The following is a 25,105-nucleotide window of genomic DNA, read 5'->3' as shown; positions in this document are numbered from 1 at the left end:
TTTGAAAAATATTCTTGCTTTGACTGGTAGCCAATGTAGTTCTCAAGCAGTGAGGTTGCTCCTTCGTATTTCGAAACATAAGTCTTGCTGCCATGTTTTGGATTGTTTGCAGTGATTTTAGCATGTTTTCCTTGCACCCTACATATACTGCATTGCAGTCGTCTAGTTGTGATAGTATCATTGATTGGACCAGTATCCAGAAAGTGTTTGTAGGGAAATAGTCTCTTATTCTTCTCAGTTTCCATAGTGTTCTGATCATTTTGATGTTATTGCTGATATCCGATTGTCCAGTGTTAGGTGTTTGTCGAGAATGATTCCTACTATTGTAAGTTGTGTTTCGATGTGCCATGATTGTTGTCAGTTGTATTAGGAATTTGGTTTTGTGTCTGTTCAGTTTGAGTTTGAAAGCTATTATCCATTCTTCCAAGAGGTCCAGTCCTTTTTTTAATTTTGTCCTGTTTGTAATATTATGAAAAAATATGAAGATGGTGACATCATCTGCTTATATGAATGGGTTAAAGCCCATTTGTTCCAGTTTTTTTCTAAGTGGCGCCATCATTACATTTAACAGTATTGGTAATTTTTTTTATTTTTATTTTATTTTTGTTACATTTGTACCCCGCGCTTTCCCACTCATGGCAGGTTCAATGCGGCTTACATGGGGCAATGGAGGGTTAAGTGACTTGCCCAGAGTCACAAGGAGCTGCCTGTGCTGGGAATCGAACTCTAATCCTTGTGGGACCCCACATTCAGAGATCCATGATGCTGATGTTTGGTTGGACATCTTTACAATGTAGGATTTGATTTTTAGGAAGCCATTGAACCATGTTGTCACTTCACCACTGATGCCTGTGTTGTCTAGCAGCGTCATTATTGTGGTGTGGTCTACTAGGTTGAACGCACTTGACACATCAAATTGTATTAGTAGTACGTTTTGTCCTTCTGAATTTCATTATCAGGGTGGTTATAACTGTCCCTGTGCTGTGTTGTGATCTGAAACCTGACTGGGCTGGGATTTATGAAAAATTGAGAATTTTGTCAGTTATTCCAATAATTGCTGGGTTACTAGGCCTTCCATCATTTTGGTCAGTAGTAGTATTGAGGCTACTGGTCTATAGTTTGTGATATCGCTGATCTTGCTGGTAGTGGTTTTGGGGGTAGATGTGAGTACTATGTCACCTTTGTCTTTTGGAAATTGTCCTCTTTCAAACATGTATATGATGTGCTTGGTGAGGTATTCGATGAACCAGTCTGGTGGGTTTTTTATCATGTAGTTGGGGCATTTGTCCAGTAGGCAGTATGCATGTGCATATTTTGTCAGTATTATCTTTACTGTGTCTGGTTGTGGTGATTTGAACATGGTCCATATTCTGCTTCGGTGTGGTGGTTGTGTGTTTCGCAGCCTATATATAGACTGGTTCATTGAATACCTCACCAAACACATCACATACATGTTTGAAAGAGGACAATTTCCAAAAGACAAAGGTGACATAGTAATCACATCTACCCCCAAAACCACTAACAGCAAGATCAGTGATATCACAAACGAGATATCTAATATAATAAAACGCACCGTGAACGTTCTGAAGACAACGTTCTGTGAAGCCGGAAGTTTGAAGCCGGAAGCTTCAAGCTGAAGCCTTGAAGCCTTGAAGCCTTGAAGCCATCTGACGTCACTCCCAGTGAAGCCTTCAAGCCAGCCAGCCGTCTCTGCCCCGCCCTCGCCTCAAACCAAACAAATCGGGAAGCGAAGCGTCAGGGAAGGAGGCGGCGCTCCCGACGTAAAGCTAGACGTCGGGAGCGCCGCCTCCTTCCCTGACGCTTCGCTGCACGAACCGCCACGGAGGTAAAGTTAAAACGAAGAAGAAAAAAAAAAAAAGGAAGCATGGATGCGAACGGGGGGGGGGATGCATGGATGCGAAGGGGGGGCATGGATGCGAGGCATGGATGCGAAGTGGGGGGGGGGGAGAAGAGGGCGGGCCAGGCTGGGACATGGGAGAGAGAGTAGCATGGATGCGAGGGGGGGGTCATGGAAGGGCAAGAGGGGACTTGCTGGAAAAGGATGAATGGAGGCGGCAGGGGACAGAGGAGCATGGATGGGCATGGATTGGGAGGGCACGACTCAGGGACAGAGGGGAATTGCTGGAAAAGGATGAATGGAGGCGGCAGGGGACAGAGGAGCATGGATGGGTATGGATTAGGAGGGCAGGGCACAGGGAGAGAGGGGAATTACTAGAAATGGATGAATGGAGGGGGCAGGGGAAAGAGGGGCATGGATTGGGAGGGCAGGACTCAGGGAGAGAGGGAAATTGCTGGATAGGGAAAAATGGAGGGGCCAGGTGACAGATGAGCATGGATGGGCATGGATTGGAAGGGGCAGGACACAGGGAGAGGGGAATTGCTGGATAGGGATGAATGGATGGGACAGATGGGCATGGATGGATATGGATTGCACAGCAGGCCTCAGGCATAGAGGGGAAATGCAGGATAGGGAAAAATGGAGGGGCCAGGTGACAGAGGAGCATGGATGGGCATGGATTGGAAGGGCAGGACTCAGGGAGAGGGGAATTGCTGGATAGGGATGAATGGAGGGGACAGATGGGCATGGATGGATATGGATTGCACAGCAGGCCTCAGGCAGAGAGGGGAAATGCTGGATAGGAAAAAATGGAGGGGCCAGGTGACAGATGAGCATGGATGGGCATGGATTGGAAGGGCAGGACTCAGGGAGAGGGGAATTGCTGGATAGGGATGAATGGAGGGGACAGATGGGCATGGATGGATATGGATTGCAGAGCAGGCCTCAGGCAGAGAGGGGAAATGCTGGATAGGGAAAAATGGAGGGGCCAAGTGACAGAGGAGCATGGATGGGCATGGATTGGAAGGGCAGGACTCAGGGAGAGGGGAATTGCTGCATAGGGATGAATGGAGGGCACAGATGGGCATGGATGGATATGGATTGCAGGGCAGGCCTCAGGCAGAGAGGGGAAATGCTGGATAGGGATGAATGGAGGGGGCAGGTGACAGACAAACATGGATGGCCATGGATTGGGAGGGCACGACTCAGGGACAGAGGGGAATTGCTGGAAAAGGATGAATGGAGGGGGCAGGGGACAGATGGCCATGGATTGGGAGGGCACGGCTCACACACACACTCGCTTGGTGTCATACACTCACTCTCACAGAGAATCTGTGTCTCACACACACACTCTCTCTCTTGCCCACACACACACACTCTCTCACACTGTGTCTCACATACAGACTTGCACACACTCTCATTCTCACACACACTCTCTCACAAACACACTCACACCCAGACTCACTCTCTCTCACACACTCACACTTTCACTCTGACTCTCAAACAGTCACTCTCACATACACTCTCCCAAACATACACACTCCAAGGAAAACCTTGCTAGCGCCCGTTTCATTTGTGTCAGAAACGGGCCTTTTTTACTAGTATATATAATAATTCTCACCTCCAACGTTCTAATGTGCCTGGTACTGTGGCTCCCTTGGAGGTGGTCTGCTAGGCAGTTTAGAATGCACTGACGTCAGTGATGTCACTGACAGCTGATTCCAAGGCAAGGGGAGGAGTAGGGAAACACGCGGCGTGTGTTTCCCTACTCCTCCCCCTGCCTGGGAAACAGCTGTCAGTGCCCCCCCCCCCCCCCCTCAGCACAACACCCAAGCCCCTGCCCTGCAAAACCGCGAGCCAGGCAGGGGGAGGAGTAGGGAAACACCTACTCCTCCCCCTGCCTACCAATCAGCTCTCAGTGTCCCCCCTCGGCGCAGCACTGTAGGCGGATTTTCCAGATAATAAATTACCTGAAACAAGGTTTCCCAACAGAACTATCCGCAAGCAAAATATTCTGTTCTCTGTCTAGGGGAAGGGGGAAAACCTTGGCTATGGCCCTACATGCCACTATTTCGGTCAGAGAGAGAGCTGAGAAATCAGGCTGAGATATATATTAGCTTTATTATGGATAATATAAAAAACGATATACAAAATAGAGATTTGGCAAAGCTTTGGCTGAACAAAAATACTGGCAGTAATTCTTACAACTATATTCTCACACTACACACATTTCTTACTGGTTGCTAGGTAAACTTGCACAACTGATTAGAATGCAATAACTATGTTGCGAGGTAGTATGGTAATTAGCAGCTTCTTTCCCGACCAAGGTTATGACTAACACCAGCCTTATGCTCAGGTAATCACCACTCGCTAACCCAGACTAATAGGAGATAGATCACTGTCTCTCACCAGGCAGGCTGACCTCCGGGGACGCCTCTCAGGAGTAGCACAGGTTACCTCCCAGACTCAAGCTGAGATATCAGCGAGTCTTCGTCAGAGCCACGACAGGCACTCTGCAGCAGTCAGCAAAGGCACAGGTCACACCTTGTAGGTAGCTGAATCACACGGTACTCTTCCAGTTACACAGTTCATCAGTTGACCTTCTTAGGTCACTGGTCGTCTTTCCACCTCCACCTTCTTCCAAGGATTCCGACTCACTAACTCCCCAACTCTTCCCGCTCTTCCAGCGCCTCTCGGTCAGGTGATACCAATTATCCTCTTGTACCACCCTGTGCATGGGCAAGAAGAGTTCTTGTTTTTTCTTTGTGACCTTGGAAATGGTAACTTCTGGTGCTATGCATGCCTCCCTTCTCATCATCTCCGAGATAGAAGGGGAATAATTGGAGCACAGAGTGTCCTTGGCTTCAGCAAGCCTGTCAGTGATTTTCCACAAACTGAAGTGGACTCTGACACAGAGATATGCAGGTCAGAGGTTTGCAGCAGCCATCTTCTAGTAACAAGATGTCATAGGCTTGTATAGGCCAAGACCAGCAAGGGAGACACAGGGACATACCCCTACAGCACCCAAGCCCCTACCCCCTCTCAACGCATCACCCAAGACCCTCCCCCCGGCGCATCACCAAAGCCCCTACCCCCCCCCCCCCCCCCCCTTGGGCACATCAACTCCCTTGCCACCTGCAGCCACCAATACTAACGCTGTCCGGTCGCTGCTGCTTCTCCTGTGGAGGAGCAGCGGCCGGTACAAAAAGAAAAAAGCCAAAAAAAGATTTTTAACCTGAAACACGGCTCCGTAGACAGCCAACTGGTATTGGCTGTCGTCACTGCAGCCGCTCCTCCTCTCCCCTCCACGTCACTGCCCCTGCAGGAAGACCCCGGAGGAGCGCAGCGACGTCAGAGGGGAGAGGAGGAGCGTCTGCAGAGATGACAGCCAATGCCAGATGGCTGTCTACGGAGCCGTGTTTCAGGTTTAAAATCTTTTTTTGGCTTTTTTCTTTTTGTACCAGCCACTGCTGCTCAACAGGAGATGCAGCAGCGGCCGGACAGCATTAGTATTGGCGGCTGCGGGTGGCGAGGGGGTTGATGTGCCCGAGGGGGGGGGTAGGGGCTTGGGTGATGTGCTGGGGGGGTAGGGGCTTGGGTGATGTGCTGGGGGGGGGGTAGGGGTTTGGGTGATGCGCCGAGGGGGGAGGGAAGGATCGCTGGACATGGGTGGCTAGAGGGGGGCAGGGGGAGAGGAGGGTCGCTGGACATGGGTGGCTGCAGGGGGAGAGGAGAGTCGCTGGACATGGATGGTTGCGGGGGGGGGGGCAGGGAAGATGGAGGTGGGGAGGGGATCCTGAGACCAGATGGGTGGCTGCAGGGGAGACAGAAGGGACGCTGCAGGGGGGGCAGGGGAGAGAGGTGGGTCGCTGGACATGGGTGGCTACAGGGGGGCAAGGGGAAAGGAGAGGAGGGTCGTTGGACATGGGTAGCTGCAGGGGGAGAGGAGGGTTGCTGGACATGGATGGCTGCAGGGGGGGGCAGGGGGAGAGGAGAGTCGCTGGACATGGGTGGCTGCAGGGGGAGCAGGGGAGAGAGGAGGGCCGCTGTACATGCGTGGCTGCAGGGCAGAGGAGGGTTGGTGGGGAGGGGGTCCTGAGACCAGATGGGTGGCTGCAGGGGGGGCAGGGGAGACAGGAAGGACGCTACAGGGGGGGATTACCTTGCTAGCGCCCGTTTCATTGCCTACCAAAACGGGCCTTTTATACTAGTGTGTGTATATATATATATTTATTTATTTATTAGAAGATCCATGCCCTTAGGTTGGCCATTTTGGGGGAGAGTATTGTTATGGTTTCTACTTTTGGGTTGTGTTAAGATTAATTTGGGTATTGAAGTTCTGTGAGACAATGTCTTCATTAAATAGCATTGGGATACTATCGCCTATCAGATGGGGTTACAGCGGTAGGCAACATTAAGATAGTGTTAAACAGCGTTAAAGTACAGTCAGTTGTCAGGTGAGATGAACAACATTTAAACCAGTCAATCTGTAATTTTTTTTTGTGTGTGTTGTAGAGTATCATCGTGGCCTCTGCTATTTGTTTGTGTTAGGATTAGTCAGAGTGTTACAATTCTGTGAGACAGTCATCGCTAGATAGCTTTAAAGTACAGTCGCGTGTCAGATGAGGTAACGGTGGTAAAAAGCATTAAATAGTGTTAAACATCGTTAAGTTGCAGTCAATTATCAGTTGAGGTAAACAACATTTAAACCACAGTCATCTGTATAATTTTGCTAGATAATGGTGCTACAATACAATCAACTGTTAGATGTGGTAATCAACATTTCAAAAAGTGATCTGTACATTCTTGTCCGATTTTTAGTGCAAGCCTTACGTTAATATACAATCACTTGTTAGATGAGGTAAACAGTAGTGAAACACAATCATCTGTATGTTCAGATTAGAGTTGAATTGGTATTAGGACAACCACATGGGGAGAGCTTCACTGCTCTCCCTTGTTCCCAGCAGCGATGGGAGATAGAGCTTCACTGCTCTTCCTTTTTCCCAGCAGTGGCAAGAAATAGAAACAAGAACCTTTATTCTGCCCAGCAAGGAAGTCGTCCCCATCTTCAGCTGCGAATGGGTCCGTGAGTGCATTCCTGTCGCCTTCTATTGTAAAATTGGGGTTGGTGGCAGAGTGAAGATCCTGCACCATGCAGTTGTCCATCCCTTCGGCTTGGCTGTTCCCAGGGCCCACCGCCTCTCTAGCAGTCTGGCTGCGACCCGCAGCCACTCAGCCGTTCACTTTGGTGATCCGGTTGCATCCATATCGGGAAATGCTCCCTACGCATAATTATGCCCTCACCGCTTGGGTCAAGGGAGCTTGGCACCCGCTCAGCGCTTGAACACTGCGCTCATTTGGCGAACTCCTCTCCCTGGGAGGTTGCCCGATCAGTTCGGTCCTGACCTGCTGATCGCTGGTGAGCCTTTCCTGGGGCCTTTTGCCCAGTTTCTGTTCTGCCACTCCTTCTCGATGCTCATTTGGTGACTCCTACCTCGGGCCTCCACTCCCTGGGAGGTTGTCCGATCAGACCTCCATAGATCAACTCGATTCTGGACCAGCTGATTGCAGGTGAGCCTTTGTGGGGGCCTTTTTCAGGATTCTGCTTGTAGACACCCTCTCTGGGCTTCCACCCATCGAGAGATCGGTCGGTCGGGGCCCAGCAGGGTGTTTCGGCAGGATCGCTGGGTCGGAGCTTGTCACTATGCCTCTTGCTCGGTGGCCATCTTAAACATGTATTCATCTTTCATGTTAAACTTTTTTCCTCCTCATGAAATCCTGTCTAGTTTTCATCTATTCTCTTCCCTTCACCTCCCCTCCATGGACTCCATCTCTTCCCATTTCTCTTCCCTTCTCATCCCCTCCCATTTCTCTTCCCTTCCCATCCCCTCCATGAGCACTATCTCCTCTCTTTTTTCTTCCCTTTCCTTCCACTCTATGAGCACAATTACCTCTCTTCTTCTTTCCCCTCCATGGGCACAATTTCCTCTTCTCCCCTTCCCAGTATGGGCACAGTCTTCTCACTTCTTTCTTCCCTTCTGCTCTCCTCCCCTCCCCTCTCTCCCTTTCTCCTCTCTTTCTTCTCTCCCCTTCCAAGGGCACCATCCCCTCCCCCCTCCTTTCCCTTAACCTCCCATCCCCTCCTCTACATGAGCACAATCTCCCTTGTTTGTTTGTTTATCCCATCCCCTATTTCAGATCCTGGCATCTTTACTTGGCCTGGCTGCATCTCCCCTCCCCTTTGCCTGTTGCACTCTGCTTCCCCACACCAGCAACCCCACAGTCTCTGTTTTCTCCCGAAGGTCCCCAGCTTCTTTCTCTGCCTCTCCTCTCCCCCCTTCACTCAGGCATCTGACTCTCCCCAACCCTCCCTGCTTTTGTTTACTGTTGTTTGTCTCAAGCTAGGAGCCCTCCCTCTGTAGCGTACCGCCGACAGGAAGTTCTGTCAGTGGACATGGGAGTTACAGAGGGAGGGCTCACAGCTCAAAAGAAGTAGCGTACGTCTAGTGCTGCACACCTCCTTAGTGCTGCAGACAGTAAAGGTTAGCTAGGAGGGGGAGGGAGAGGGAGATACCAGAGCTTTGCGGAAGGAGACGGGGCAGAACAGTGGAAGCAGAAAATGATAAAGCTGAAAGAAAAGGACAATGGGAGAGATGGGGAGAGACGCAGGTAGTGGGGCAAGGAGCAGGCAGTGTAATGCGATTAACCCGTTAAAATTATTAACATGAGTTAAAAAATGTTTATGTATTAATCGTATTAAAAACGTGTTAAATGTCCAGCCCTAGTCAGAACATATACAGTTTATAATTGTGTGACTTGGTTGTATATGTGAAGGGTGAAATCTTGAATTATAGAGGTAGCTGCATTTGTCATTTGGTTTCCTCTGCGTAGATAAAATTAACATCCAGAAAATCTGTCTTAAATCTGATTGAAGCAATGGTGGGTGGTGACAGTAAATGGGCCGAACACCACCACTTCAGTGAAAAACAAGAGGGGCTTAGTGGCCCCAACACAGCAGCTCCCCCCTCCCTGGAGACAGTAAGACTGTGACCCCCCCCCCCTCCCCTCAAAAAAAAAAACTTGTATCCTTTCCCAATTCTCTTCCCACCTGTAAACTGTACCCAACAACTTCATTCTCTCCCTTTCTCTTATCCCTTGCACTTCCCTTCACTCATCCCCCATTCCTATCACTTTACCCCCTTCCACCCACCTTTTCACTTTCATCCCCGCTGCCTTCTCTTCCTCTCCTATTGCCATAGCCCACTCTTCTTATCCTGACACCACTGCACACTCCCCTCTCTGCCCCCTGTGACAAAACAGTGAGTTTTAAGCTTGTAAACTGTATTAATTACTTCTTGAAGTTTATTTCTCTAGTTTGGCCAAATGTGATTTATGTTTAAAGCTGTTACAGAGAACTGACTGTCCCTTATGTAGTTAACACAGAGAAGAAGTTAACCTTCAGTGATGTGGCCAGCTACTTTTAAAATGTGCTGTTCTGGGCTCTGATTGGCCCAGGAGCTCAAATTCAGCCAGGATGTACTGGCTTTTTCTCCAGTCTTAGCCAGGGAGAAGAGAGAGAAAGATCTCTTTGCTGAGGCCCTGTGAACAGTTATATTTGATAACCTATGAGCAGTTATGTATCCTGAACTCCCCAGGTACTATTTAGATAGTAAACAAATGTTTAGATAGTGTTATAATTGATCCATATATCAGTTACCTGTTGTTGTTTTGCTGATTGCGCCTTTTCTGTTCATTGTTCTAATTTTTCATGACAGTAAACATTTTTAGCTATTGCCTCTGCTTGTCTGGGCTGACTTAAGAATTCTGGTGGTTTGTGTGTTTGATCTGTAAGTGCTTTCCAGGAACTGTGGAACCACTGGGAGTGTGGCCCCAGTAACCTAGAAATCACTGGGGACAATTTGAGAGCGGGAGACTTGCCCAGAGGCGGGTAGGACTCAGTTGGTGGGAGTAGGGTGCTAGTGTAGAGCAGAAGCGACAGGTGTAGGCAGACCCGAGCTGTGCTGGGGATAGACCCTCTAAGTAGCCGCCACAGGGTAGCCCCAGGTGGGTGGCTAGGCGTTCCGTGTCACCCCTTTTTCAACTCTTCCCTTCTTGTGCCATGAACATCCCTCACTCTGCCCACACTCCTTCTTCACCTCCTTTCTCTTTCCATCTGCCCCAACCCTAATTCCATCTCTTTCCCTCTCATCAGTCTAAACTCTCCCCTCTGTATCCCTTTTGCCCTCATTCCTTCTCTGTTAAGAACATAGGAACATCAGCATTGCCAGCCCAGTATCCTGTTTCCAACAGTGGCCAATCCAGGTCACAGGTACCTGGCAATATCCCAAAAGAGTAAAACAGATTTTATGTTGCTCATTGTAGAAATAAGCAGTGGATTTTCCCAAGTATATCTTAATAATGGCTTATGGGCTTTTCTTTTAGGAAATTATCCAAACTCCTTTTAAACCCTGCTAAGCTAACTGCTTTTACCAAATCCTCTGGCAAGGAATTCAAGAGTTTAATTACACATTGAGTGAAGAAATACATTCTCATATTCGTTTAAATTTAGTATTTAGTAACTTCATTTAATGCCACCTAGTCCTTGTATTTTTGGAAAGGGTAAACAAGCGATTTACATCTATCACTCATTTTATAGACCTCTATCATATCTCCCTTCAGCTGTCTCTTCTCTAAGCTGAAGAGCCCTAGCCTCTTTAGCCTTTTCTCACAGGGAAGTTGTCAAATCCCCTTTATCATTTTCGTCACCCTTCTTTGTATTATTATTTATTTCATTTGTATCCCACATTTTCCCACCTTTTTGCGGGCTCAGTGTGGCTTACAATAAGATATGAATAATGGAAATACATTTGTTACAACTTGGTTATGGATTACATTGTACAGAGTTATGCGAGACATTCGAATATCATTAGGAATATAACAATGGGACATCAACATAGAAACATTGGAAGGAGACAATGGGAAGCTAAAAGGGCAGTGTTAGACACAAAGACATATGGTGTACATAGTTCCGTGAATAAATGTATGATTGACTGGATTACGGGATGAGGGATCAGAAGTGGATGTATGTTGCATTGATGAACAGTGAGTATGGACTCTGTGTGTTTTGGCTCTTTCCGTAAGTTTTTTCAAACAGGTGAGTCTTCAGTAGTTTACGGAAGGAAGCTTGTTCGTTAATCATTCTTAGGTTGCGCGGTAGTGTATTCCAAGACTGCGTGCTCATGTGGGAAAAGGTTGACGCGTGTAGCGTCTTGTATTTCAGGCCCTTGCAAGTAGGGAAGTGGAGGTTGAGGTGTGTTCGGGATGATCTTTTAGCGTTTCTGGGTGGTAGGTCTATTAAATCAGACATGTACGCTGGGGCTTCGCCGTAAATGATCTTATGGACTAATGTGCAAACTTTAAAAGTAACGCGTTCCTTAAGTGGAAGCCAATGTAATTTCTCTCGTAGTGGTTTTGCCCTTTCATATGTTGGTTTTCCGAAGATGAGCCTGGCTGCTGTGTTCTGGGCTGTTTGAAGTTTCCTCAGTATTTGCTCTTTGCAGCCTGCGTATAGTGAGTTGTACTTTTCTAATTCCACACACAGAAAGACAAAGCGGGGTTCACACTCTCCACAGCAATCGAACACAACAGAAATAGGGTGGAGAGGGCCCAATGTCAAGAGATCAGTCACCACACACAAGGGTAAGATGCTCCAAAAAACTTTAATCAGGACCCAACACGGTCTGTGTTTCGACTATATCAGCCTTCCTCAGGGGTCAATCAATTGGGATTCAGCAATACATCAACTGAAGGTGCATTTAATAATCAATTAGTAATGATCACAAAAACCTTAGAGCTGTGCAAACATGTTTTTCAAGCACAAAGGCTAGGCCCAGATTACCATCAGCATTTCTTGATCAATCATGATTAAAAGATAAATGAGGAGCCCTGGAGTAAAACCAAGGATGTCGGCCAGTACAACTTTTTCCACTGTCAGCTTAATCTGATCTCAAGAGAAACTGCTCCAACGCTGGGAGGACTGCTCCCCCTCTATTCAAGTGGTGCCGATGTGTACTTCTCGTAGCAGCCGAGATCCTGCTCCCTTACCACAAGTGACTTGGCAACCTGAGCCCCAATGGGCCCCTCAGCCTTTACAGATGGTGGCTCTCGACGAGTGCATCCGGGCCCTGCTCCCAGAGCTGTTGGAGGGATTGATGCAGTGATGTGCATCAGGGGTGCCTGCCATGCCTTCCACTGCAGCCCCGCCTGGACCCAGCCTGCAGTGCAGCCTCTGGCACCACTTGCGGCTGCGGTGTTGATTGCCACCCAGGCTGGTTTTCCATTGATGGAGGAAGCTTCACCAGAGTTGAGGCAGGAGCCGGTGTCGCGTGCTCGAGGACCTTGGCATACTGTCAGGCTTCTTCCCCGGGAGCACTGGGTTCGTGAGCCCATGGGCCACTACCGTGGAGCGGCAGTGGCAGGCAAGATCACCTCCAAGGTAGAGATGAGACAAAACTGGACCGGAACCCCGGACTGGAGTTCTACACCGGAATACACGGAACTGGAACGCACCGGACGGGTGCGCACTGGAGTGGAGCCCGCTGGACTGGAACACACTGGAGGGCCCCACAGGACTGGAACATACAGGAGTGAAACCCGCTGGACTGGAACACACTGGACCTAGGCTTCACCTACGCTTGACCACCTTTCCCCGAGGGTTGAGCCCTCAGGTTCTGGCAGCCGGTAGGACTTACAGGAAAACCCGGAACTGGAACTTGCAAGCAGGAACAGCAGGAATGAAGATCCAGGAGTGCCCCCTGGCACCTAGGCGCAGGCAAGGCCAACATGCAGGGACTGTCCGGGTTCTGGCAGTCGGCAGGTTTAAACACAATGACTAGTAAACTGTACCTAGGCTAATAGAAACGCTATACCCAGGCAAACCAGTCATACACAAGAAACATACACAGAGCACACTCAGGAGACATGAAAGCTATACAACAGCTAACAACAAAGCTGTGCCTAAGCTGGCTAGTCTAAACAAACACAGAGCACTAGCAAAGCTATACACAGGCTAACAAGCCACACGGTGCCTAAGCTGGCTAGTCTAAACAAACACAGAGCACTAGCAAAGCTATACACAGGCTAACAAGCCACACGGTGCCTAAGCTGGCTAGTCTAAACAAACACAGAGCACTAGCAAAGCTATACACAGGCTAACAAGCCATACGGTGCCTAAGCTATCTAGTCACACATAGAAACTCACACAGAGCAAACACTGAAACAGTGTACAGAGCACTCTATACACCAGGGCCCTTAATGAAATGCAAAGGCCAGGGCTGTAGTCTCTAAGTGATTAATAAAGCCCTTCCACACCAGAGGCACAGCTGCAGCAATCACCTTGCATCCAAACAGAGGCTTGACACACAGAGAAGTCAGCCCAGCGGGAGCCATCTTGGATACTGGCATAGAGGAGTCGGCGGCAGCCATCTTGGAAAAGGCATAGCCTACACAGGTGAGGTTCAGTAGGGCAATCAGCACACAGAGCCAGAGAGAAACTAAGACAGAGACAGACACAGAGACAAGCAGAAGCCAGCACAGCCACTGACTCCCAGAAACAGGGTAAGTCTGAGGGTGGTCACGGCCACAGACGTAACAGCCGGCTCCTTGACACCGTTCTTGAGGACATAGGTCCTCCACATCGAGGCGGGCCCAGTCTCTGACAACCCTACTACTACTACTACTTAACATTTCTAAAGCGCTACTAGGGTTACGCAGCGCTGTACAATTTAACATGGAAGGACAGTCCCTGCTCAAGGAGCTTACAATCTAAAAGACAGGTGTCCAATCTAAAGACAAGTGTACAATCTAAAAGACAAGTGTAGAGTCGATCTGATAGGGCTTACTATATTTCTCGAAAGGTTAGGTGCCGAAAGCAGCATTGAAGAGGTGAGTTTTAAGCAGAGATTTAAAGATGGGTAGGGAGGGGGATTGGCGTAGGGGTTGAGGAAGATTGTTCCAGGCATAGGGTGAGGCAAGGCAGAATGAGCGGAGCCTGGAGTTGGCAGTGGTGGAGAAGGGTACGGAGAGGAGGGATTTGTCCTATGAGCGGAGGTTACGGGTGGGAACATAGGGGGAGATGAAGGTAGAGAGGTAGTGAGGAGCCGCAGACCGGGTGCATTTGTAGGTAAGGAGTAGAAGCTTGAATTGTATGCGGTATCTGATCGGAAGCCAGTGAAGTGACTTGAGGAGAGGGGTGATATGAGTATATCGGTTCTGGCGGAATATAAGACGTGCGGCAGCGTTCTGAACAGATTGAAGGGGGGATAGATGGCTAAGTGGGAGGCCGGTGAGGAGTAAGTTGCAGTAGTCAAGGCGAGAGGTAATGAGAGCATGGACGAGAGTTCGTGTGGTGTGCTCAGAAAGGAAAGGGCGAATTTTGCTGATGTTGAAGAGGAAGAAGCGACAGGTTTTGGCAGTCTATTGGATATGCGCAGAGAAGGAGAGGGAGGAGTCGAACATGACTCCGAGGTTGCGGAAAAATCACTTCAGTTCAGTTGTGACTGGGCAGGCTGGTTCCGTTGTGGGGTTGCAGTAGGCTGTTTACTATGCTGAACAGGTTTTTGGTTGAATTGACAGCCTGTTCAATGCATTGAGAGAAATATTGTAGTTTGGCTGCTGTTAAGCCTTGGTGGTACTCTGTCGTGTGATTCCTACAGTTTTGCCTGTCCTCATCCAGGCACAATTTACACCATCTCCTTTCCAGTTTCCTTCCGCGCGTAAGGTGAGCATTTGTGAGTGGGACATAAGACCTTTTTTAGTTGTGCTGTTTTCTCTAAGTTCCAAATATCAACCTGTTCTGTTACTATAGTTGTCTTTTCATCCACATATGTATAGTCCATGGCTTCTAGGAAATTCTCTGCAATCAGCTCTTTCTTGTCTCTGATCTCCTTCCAAACTGGGAGGTGCCATTTGTTTCAGGTGGTCACTTAGGGAAAACTAAATTAGAAAATGGTCTGTCCATGATAGGGGGGTTATTTCAATACTGCTATCCTGGTATTCTGGGATATCAACCCCTTTGTAGAAAACCAAGTCTAGTATGTGACCCTTTTCATGGGTTGGAGAATTGATCACGTGTGAATCCTAATTCTGTCATCGTATCCAGGACGAGTTCTTGTGGTGGTATCTTGGGTTTCGATGTGTAGGTTGAAATCTCCCATGATCACCATTCTAGGGTAATTCAGGGTCACTTGTGTAATCAACTCAAGGAATTTCACAGATAATGTGGTGTTACGAGGTCCTCGGTATACCATGAGCAGCCAGATTTTTCTCCTCTTGTAGCTGGATTCAAATGTGAGACGAGAATATGTTACTCTTTCTTATTGTGGAGCAATGAACACTGACATTAGCTGAAGCTAGAGAGGCCTGCAGTTCTTTGAATGTTCCAGGGCATTTTGTGACTTCTGAATGAGTTATTGCCCTTGGAATAATTTTGGCAGGTGTGCTACTCCTGGAAAGAGTCTCCATTATTCCAAGTCAGGTGCCACCATTTTGAAAGATGGTATGGAGGCAGGAGTGAATTGGGCATTGCTCTTGCCTTCCCATTTTAAAGGTACACAAGAAGAGTCGATGTTTGCTGGATAGCCAGGGATTGTTTGGGAGGCTGTTAGGGGATCATCTCTCGGGATCGGTGAAGGGAGCATTCCACTAGACCACCATGGCTTTGTGGGGGGGGCTCGTTGGAGGGGTCATCTTTGGGGTTGGAGGTGAAATGTCTGGGGTGATCGGCGATCTGAAGTGAAGTGCAGCTCTTTATCTCAGATTACTGAAGCCAAGCTGCTGGTTCTTAACACCTGCTATCACATGACATTAAAGCCTCAGCATTGTGATCAGGCTTTCACTCTTCATTGTACTTCTTTGCATCTGCGCTAATTATTGAACTAGTCTTATTACAACGATTTAAATGCGCTGTGTGCTCAAGGCTTAGCACAGGGTTAGCTTTTGCACAAAATCTTCATTGCACAACCAAAGAATTGTCCACTAAAGTGCACAAAGCCTGATCACACTTTTCTGCATTGGCCCCATAGGTCCTAATATTCTGGAAGAGGTCATATAGCCTATTCTGTGATTGTCATAATCTAATAGAAACATATTACTTTATAGTTTAATCTGATTATAACTCTTCTTAAATCTCACTAGCAAAGGATTCATGCAGTCGATATCAAAACCAGCTTTCTGTCCTGAAATATCAACAGTTGAACCTTGTCAGAAACCCAAGGAATCTTCTGAATAAATCCAAAAATTTGAATAAATCCAAAAATTTGAAGTCTTTCTGCAGCATCCTTACTAATGGCTGAGGCAGTTACTAAGTCTTCTCTGTTTGCAGTTCAGCTGTACCAGTAACATCCCTTAAAGCTTCCCTATTTGAACTTGTAGACAGTGTTGCAAAGTCCTTCCTAAATCTCATGTTACGTTATATTAAATGTTGTATGTGGTGTTAGTGCACTCTGTTTAATAACGGTCCAGATATAGGCAAAAAAATTCAGCTGCCTTTTTTTTTCCACTTATCTGTTTCCTCCTGCCGTTTTTGAGCCTCGGGTTCAATAAGAAGTAAAGAGGGCATATGGCAGTATAAACATTCATTGACAGGTATCCAAACATTTTTTTCTCTTTAACGCTGTCTGCACTCCCCTCCCCACCCCAAATCAGGTGCTTACATAACAGATGTACACACATTCTGATCATTACAGCGACACTGTGTCTACATGGATCAGGAAAATATATGTCATTCCTCTTGGGCTCCTTGGTGTCCTAAAAATGTTACACCCTCTACCAAGTTTTGGTTTTGTATAAGATATTTATGGCAAGCAGTGTGACCCCTAGCGGTAGTACCCTAGTGGCTCAGCAGTCTTTAGACATAACTTACTAAACCCATGCTTTCCTGTGTGAATTGAGTGGCTATGTGGTGGTGGTTCTTTTCTTCTGTGCATAAATGCTCATGATCCCAAATGAGGATTTTGTGACTTTCATTTAGGATTATGACTGTTGGTGAGGGACTGATTATGATGCAACTGTAGCACTCCTGTAAACCGAGTCCTCTTATTAAAAGCTGCTTACTACTACAATGCAGTCCTAACAAATATTCAGCCTAGTGATGTAAAGGTTTTCTGCCATTTTTGAATTTTTTTTTGTTTGATGATATAGCAAGTAATCATAGACACATCATTATAATACAACACTGAGCAGTTAATGATTTACAGTTTATATTTTGGCAGAATACAGTGTTTATCTTCCTCTTCCAAGCTTCTTGCTGCATTTCTTTCCTTCTGACAGTAGTCTGAGCACCTCATATTTTCTTTTTATTCTGGCATGCACTATCTCATACCTAAGCCATGCATTCAGATACCACTAGTGCTAATAATCTCGAGAGAGAATTTTGGTGCTCTTGGTTGGCTTGTCTGTCTTTAGGAGAGTGGTACCTTGAAGGATTTTGCAACTTCAGTAATTCTTGTATGCCTTTGAGACTGTGAAGTTGGCATTAAAAATGGAAAGTTTACATGGTACTGCACTTTATAACTGACTATAAATATGTGAAAATTTAGGCACAGGCTGGTTTTAAGTAGACACATAATGTGCCATTTGTGTATGCTCTTCTTTTTTTTAATCTAGGTATCTGTGTGGATCCAATGAGGTCTTTCACAGAAGAGCTAGACTGTAAAAGACCAAAGCAATTAAAGTTGCCTAATCAAGCCTATATTGAACTACCTCTTTGGAAAGATGATGAGGAAGAGAATGCAGATGAGAATGAAAGCTTTGAGGAAGGAACATCTGCTAGTTCAGCAAGTAGTACTCCCCAGGTGACTCCCACCAACAGCCTGAAGAGGACACTGCAGAAGAAGAAAATTGAAAATGTGCTGTATGAATGTGCTGTACTTCTTGCATCTGTGACTTTGGGTGTAGATATTAGAGAAATAAATAAATTGCAGCAGCCGGATGAATTGTTGCCCAAGGAGGAAAAGAAGAAATGTGAGAGAATATTCCATCGAACTTCAAAGTTTCAGAGGGGTGCCAGTCCTACAAGACATCAGCTGAAGAAAGAAGAAATGAGCACTTCATCTCTAGACTTGCTTCCCAGCACTGTGAATCTTCTGTCTTTGCCTTCCATGTCCACAAGGTGTTTACTTCAGTCTGACAGTGAAGATAATTGTACTTGCATTGTACCTAGTGTTTGTGAGACCAAAGTTCCATTTCAGGGCTTCCCACCTACAGTCACTGCTAATGCAAGTGAGCAAAGTGAAACTGTGGCTCATGACTTTGTTCATACTAGTGAATTTCATAAACAGTCTCTTCCTCTATTGAAGCAAGAAGCTGCGATTTTGCCAAATAACAGCTCATCAAAACGGTGTGTGCTGCATCACAGACGGACAGTATCAGAAGGAAATGCCCATCAGGTGACCAGTAAGTAAAGCTGGGATGGGAGGATTAACATTGCTGCAACAGTGAAAATGCAAACTCTGTTCCATAAATCTGTAAATTTTTATTTATTTATTTAATGAACTTCACCCAGCTAATCTTGTAACCTAGGTCTTGATGAATTTTCTTATTCAGTAGCAAGGCATAAAATTTGGGAGCCAGCAACTAGGACCTTTGTTGCTGTTCCCTCCTATTGTTTCTGCCAACGTTTAGGGGTTGGAGACGTCCCTGCCAAGGTCTACAGCAGCTCATTAGGGCCTGATTTTCTAAGGTCCCATTCTCTGTCTATATGAAAGAGAGTTAGTAAATCAGATCCTTAATGTGTCACTGAACAGAGGCAACAGGAAAAAAAACCCAGCTCCCCCCTTCCACCCCAAAAACATGTTGACCGCATATGAGTGCCCTTGGTAGCTATGCCTGAAGCATTTGCCACTTGGTTTCACCTGTCATTAGGGCTCAGGCCCCATCTCGCTCTTTCATAGCCAGTCACCCTTACCATGCAGAAACGGGTTTTCTTGCAGTCTGTATTGTGCAGCTTGACATACAGTGAGTTTAAGCCATGTGGTGCTTGTTTATGCCTTATGTGATTTGAAACTTGCGCTACATGGCTCAAACTTACTGCAGTGCAGATGGCAGGAAAGCCAGTTTGTGCAGTGGTGGGGGAGGGGTTCACAAAGTACTGGGCACCACAGTCCAATATCTAGGCACTATGGCAACCTGGTGCTTTGGATTTCTCAAGCCCTCTTTGCTTATTAAATGGAGGAGATCAAGTAAGCTGTCTTTTCTCCACTACTAACTTTCATTCATTGAATGAATCACATGATCACGGAGTCCCTGACTAAATGAGGTGACATAAATTTGAGGAACTGGAAGTTCAGCAGCTTTCATATTAGTTTTCATATTAAAGTTTTATGTGAAGATACAGTTCATCAATCAATTGAGAAGTGTGACTTCATGATCCAAAGCTGAACCAGAACATTCTAGAAAAAAAACAAAAGCCTTTAATGAGCATGTGTAGGATTCCTTTACATTATACTATAATCTTATATCCTGAAATAGCCAGCAAGTTAAATAAGTTCAAAACCCCACAATAGCCCAAATAATTAGTAACAAATAAAGCTCAAAAACTATTTTCTAAAATGAAAAGTCTTCAGCAGCTTTCTAAACTGATGATAGTTCTGTTTGTCTAAGGGATGGGGGTAAAAGATTCCAATAAGATCCTGCTTGATATGATAGAGGCCTTAAAAAGACGCAAAACCTTGACATTCCGAACAGAAGGAAAACCTAACAAATTTCTAATAGATCTAAAATAACTTACATTCAGTAAAGAAAAGTGATCTTACTGGAATATCACTGTGAAAAGGCCTTATTTGAATTGTAATCTGGTTTTTACCAGCAACCAGTGTAATTGTGACAGAAGAGGGGTGATAGGTTCTTACTTATCTACTGCAGCGTTCTGCACTCTTTGCAGTGTAACCTTCAAAGCCTTTGAACAACCAATATATATGGAGTTGAGAGTACTAAAGATTGACCATCAATTGAAATACTGCCAGGTCAAAGAACTTAAAAGAATGACCCTTAATTTTCTAAGAAGCAGAAAAGAGTTTCTAACTATTTTACTAACCTGAGCAGTTAAAAATAATTGACTATCTACTTCAACACCCAAAATTCTAGAAACAGTCTAGCTTTAACTTGAGACTATCAATCTCTATAACAGGATTATCTCTTATAAAAGCTGGCGCACCCACCCATAAAAATGTGATCTTCTCTTTGTTCAAATTAAATGAGTGAACCAAAGCTTCTACTGTTGAGACATACTGTAGGAGATTCGATTCATGGGCAACATTACCCGAAGTGAAAGGTAGGATAATAATATCTGCTTAGATAAAAACCTGCAGCCTAAGTCTCTCCAGATGACAAACTAACAGCTACATTAAAATATTAAATAACAAAGGGGAGAGCCGTGTGGCACTCCACAGATAACTCTCCATGGATTGGATAGATCATCACACATCTTCACCCTGTAAGATCTATTTAAAAAGCCCTGGATCCATGAAAGAACGTACCATGAATCTCAAATCTAAAAGGAATAGTAAGATCCAGTGGTCCACTAGGTCAAAGGCACTGGACAGGTCAAACTAAATAATCAGAGAGGTCTGATCCTGGCTCAGCAACCTTTGACCAGAAGTAATCAGAGTTGACCATTGTTTCTGTACTAAAACCTTGGCAAAAACCTGACTAATATCTATGTAACAGTTGAAAAGTATCCAAATATGATTCCAGTTTATTTCATCGCCTATCTCTCCTTTACCGTAAGCAGTGGAATGGAAGCCACTGGTCTATAATTAGTTAATTCTTGGACACTACCTTGCACTGTGATGGCTCCAGAACGGGGTTTTTTCCCACCAGCCAATCCAGTGTCTGTAGAAAGTCCACATCCCTTTCCAAAATAGTCACATTTTGTCTTATTGCTTGGAAGTAAAATGCGTTTCCACACATCCTACCCCACAACAACCAACGGAAAAATATATTTCAGAAATCCTTAGAAAATGAACTAGGAAAAAATGTAGATTGGATAAGAGTCCGCTTTGCTAAATAGTTTAGCTGTGCTAGAGCTTAATCGCTTCAAAAGCACACACCAAGTGAATCGGCTTCACCTGTGATAAATTTTACCAGTTCATAGAATGACAGCAAGATAATAATCCAAAACACAAAAGCAAGTCTGCCTCTAAATGACTGAAGAGAAACAAAAGTAAAGTTTTGAATTGGCCTAGTCAAAAACCTGACTTGAACCCAATAGAAATGCTGTTTTAGCACCTGAAATAAGCAGTTCATAACACCAAAACCTATGAATGAGTCTCAAAGGAGCTCTAGAAAGAAGAGTAGACAGATAACTCAATAGCAATATGAAAGACTGATATCAAATTAGAGGACACATTTAGTTGCAGTTATTGCTGCTAAAAGTGGTGCAACCAGTTAAGATTAAGGGGAAGTTAATTTTTCACATGGGTGATATGGGTGTTGGATAATGGATGTTGGTTAACTTTGTTCCTTAAATTAATAGCTGTTGTATGTTTACTCCAGTTTCCGTTTTTAATATTACATTGTGTTTAAAGACTAGAAACCATATTGAATAACAGGGGAAATCAGTTGGGGAGTAAAAACATTTTCATATCACTGTATGCAGCTGTGATAATACTCATCAAACTGTTAGTTCAGTTATAGGTTCTACCTCAACTTGACTATTGTAATTCTTTGTTTAAGATTAGTCCTCAAAGTTACTTAAGAAGCTTCAGCTTTTACTAAATAATACCGTGGTCAGATTAATATTTAATATGCACAAGCATGATAGGACCTGCCCACTACTACTGGAACTCCATTGGCTGCCTGTCCAGGCTCAATTTATTTATTTTTTTTTAATGGCTTGTATTTAAGATTTTACATGGCTCTTCCCTTGAATACTTTCTCATCTGTTAACTTTCCTGGCTTCAGAGGAGTATCCATAGGGTTGTCTTGCCATGCACTCAGTTTTCCCTCCATGAAAGCGGTTGGGTAAATACAGATTTTAGATTAAATGTTTCATTTTTAGTCGGTCAGATTTTGGAATAAATTACCTGTTCAGGTTATATTTCAACCTTTTTTATTTTTTCAGCAGTGATTGAAAACTTGTGTATTTGAAACATTTGTATGAATATATATATAATTTTCTCTGATTTATTTGGTTTATATATTTGTATGCTCATGGCTAAATCACCAGTTTATTTATATCATCTAGATCTAAATAGGAGTGGGCAACTAAGAAAAATATTAAGGATAGAATAAAATAGAACAATTTTTGCACTGGAAAGATAAACTGGTCAATGGTTACTTCCCTGGCATTTAATGTTCCCCTTCCTGAAATCTGGAATTTGCTGTATTTTGCAGTGACAATACAATGACGATGACAATAGACTGATTACTTGTATTTTAAATAAGATGTAGGCATGCCTACATATCAGAAAATAATTCACTGGAAGACTTTTATCATGTGTACTGATATTGAAAGCTGAACACTTAACCAAAGCACCTAAAGTTAGACAAATATTCAGCTGAAGTTAGAGGTTTAGGTATTGTGAGGCCTTGCTGTTAATTTGTCTATTTTAAGGCCCTTAACTTAAGTGCCTTGTGAAAAGTGTTCAGTAGGGGGAGTTTTTCATTTAAGCAGATAGAATCCTAGCTTGTTAATCTCTTGAATATCTATCTGTCCCTCTTTTTTTTAGTACATCAGATACTGAATGGTGATTTTTGTGTATTAGTGTTTAAAAAAACAAGATCACTGTTGTAATCCACAATCATTTAATGGTGCCATCTTTCTTTATTTACAGCTAATGGATTATCTTGTTCTTTGGATTCTGAGGCATTGCAGCCTCCATTTCCGCCAAGAATTTTTAGCTGTGATAATACACCTAAAAAGCAAATAGCTACCAATATTATATCAAGACCTAGACCTTCTCAAAGAAGAATAGATCCCAGGCAGGTTCTGTCTCCAAGAACTAAGCCTAATCATTCTGAACCAGACTCTACAGGATGTAACGCAGAATCAAATGGTAACAAGTTACTAGCTGCTGAAGAGAGAGCAAAACATCATTTACCTTCATTACTTGATATTGATGTGGAAGGACAAAACAAGGACTACACTGTGCCACTTTGCAGGGTGAAAAACAAACCTTGCCGTCCATCTTTATATGAACTGGAGAAGAAATTCCCATCTTAAAACAAGTGCCTTGTACTTTTAAAGTGTTGCTTTTTTATAGAGAACAAATTTATTAAAATTGGTTTTCTTGTTTTTATCTTTTTTCATGTCACTACATAAGGCAGATTTTCTGTCTTAATCTACCTTACTCAGGATTTCTCTAGGTCTTATTAATGAATTTAGAGAATATTTGGAAATTTGATTTACATTCATATGGCCCAACATTGAATTCTCATGCAGCCATGTCACACTGTTTGTGATTATGGAAGTTAGGGAGGCATGCAAGTTCCCAGTGCAAGGATAAATCTAATGTGATTCTGACATTTATTAGCGTATCATAGTGGATAAATTTAAAAGGTTTATAGTTTAAGTATGGAATGGAGTAGAGGAGGTGGCCTAGTGGTTAGGGTGGTGGACTTTGGTCCTGAGGAACTGAGTTCAATTCCCACATCAGGCACAGGCAGCTCCTTGTGACTCTGGGCAAGTCACATAACCCTCCATTGCCCCATGTAAGCCGCATTGAGCCTGCCATGAGTGGGAAAGCGCGGGGTACAAATGTAATAAAAATAAAAAAAATATGAAAGTCTTCATAAATTATTAAAAAGTATATTGACAGCATTTAAAACATTAAACTTAATGCCCAGCAATATATAAATTAAAATTCCTAGTTTTTTTAACCCAGTTTTGAATTCTGTTTGCTAATACATCTTTTGTAGTTTTACCAATCTAACTTGACAGAACCGTAAAGTTTAGTGAATTTCTTTATCACATTTTACTCCAATATTGTAGAATGAAAAGGTTGCTTAGGTTATGTAGTGTGGTGGACATTATAGAACCCATAGATTTTATTCTTAACTTTTTTCCTCCCTTCTAGTTATTTCTGGCACTATAGCTGAGGCATAGGGGTTAGCTCATTGTTTCTGGGTTTGTATTTCTTCTGTTTTGTTTTTTACTACATTTCACTTTTTAGACTTGTCTGTTTAGGATTACTTTTTCAGAACTTAGACCCTAGCTATCCAGCTCACATAATATATGCTCAGAATAGCTGGCTGATATTCTCAGAAGTGCCAGGGACTTACTGTTTTATGGCCTTTTTCTGTGCCAGTGACCTTCTAGATTATGCTTTAATTTCAGACACTTTTTTCAGAATTGGTTATACTAACCAATATATTGATCTTCTCTCAAATATATCTGCATCCTGAAGGCTTGTTGACTTCCCCATATTTTGATTGTTGTCCTACAACATTTTACTAGAAAATGATGGTGCAAAGGTGTTAACTCTGCATTCAAAAATAAATTCTCAACTCTGAATATACCAAGCCTGAGAAGAAATCATATTCTCAATTCTTTGCCCGTGTTCAATCACTAGATCCTATTTACATGAATGAAAAATTATCTTGGATATATAGAGGTCTTTTGGTAGCAGATAGACAACTGAATTTCAGCTTCCATATTTTTAGGTGTATTTATCCTCTAGACTGAGTGACATCTACATGCCTAGTAGTATAAACTGAGGTTGTCGCCATTTTCTTTCAACAAATCAGTAGGCAGTCCTGTCTCCAAACAGCAGAAACAGTTCTTAATAGCTTGAGACACTAGAAGAATCATTTAACTACTAGTAAAAAAAAAGGCCCGTTTCTGACACAAATGAAACGAGCGCTAGCAAGGTTTTCCTCGGAGTGTGTATGTTTGAGAGAGAGTGTGTGGGTGTGAGAGTGACTGTGTGAGAGACAGTGACTGTGCGAGTGTGTGTGTGTGTGACAGAGAGAGAGTGAGACTGGGTGCGAGTGTGTCTGTGAGAGAGAGTGTATGTGTGAAAAGATAGTGTGTGCAAGTGCGTATGTGAGACACGGTGTGAGAGAGAGAGTGTGTTTCACACAGATATAGTGTGTGTGTGAGAGAGAGTGTGTGTTTCACACAGATACAGTGTGTGTGAGAGACCGAGAGTGTATGAGACTGAGAGTTTGCAGAAACCCCTCCCCCTCTTTTTCCCCTCCCCCTCTTCCTACCTCTCCCCTTACTCCTCCCCCTCTCCCTTCCCCCCATTC

At 44.5% G+C, this 25,105-nt stretch overlaps 1 protein-coding gene across 1 annotated transcript in view; it reads left to right on the top strand.

The window, feature by feature from the left end:
- MAP3K21 (mitogen-activated protein kinase kinase kinase 21) overlaps positions 1-23,488 on the top strand; it is a 451,782-nt gene extending 428,294 nt beyond the window's left edge. Inside the window, exons 9-10 of the mRNA XM_030198129.1 lie at positions 17,522-18,310; positions 22,690-23,488. Coding sequence (XP_030053989.1) covers positions 17,522-18,310; positions 22,690-23,078 — 1,178 coding nt within the window. The 3' untranslated portion in view covers positions 23,079-23,488. The remainder of the gene's footprint in view (positions 1-17,521; positions 18,311-22,689) is intronic.
- The last annotated feature ends 1,617 nt before the right edge of the window (positions 23,489-25,105 follow it).

The sequence above is a fragment of the Microcaecilia unicolor genome, chromosome 3, assembly GCF_901765095.1.
Source record: "Microcaecilia unicolor chromosome 3, aMicUni1.1, whole genome shotgun sequence".
NCBI lineage: Eukaryota > Metazoa > Chordata > Amphibia > Gymnophiona > Siphonopidae > Microcaecilia > Microcaecilia unicolor.
This window is presented reverse-complemented; position numbering and strand designations above follow the sequence as displayed.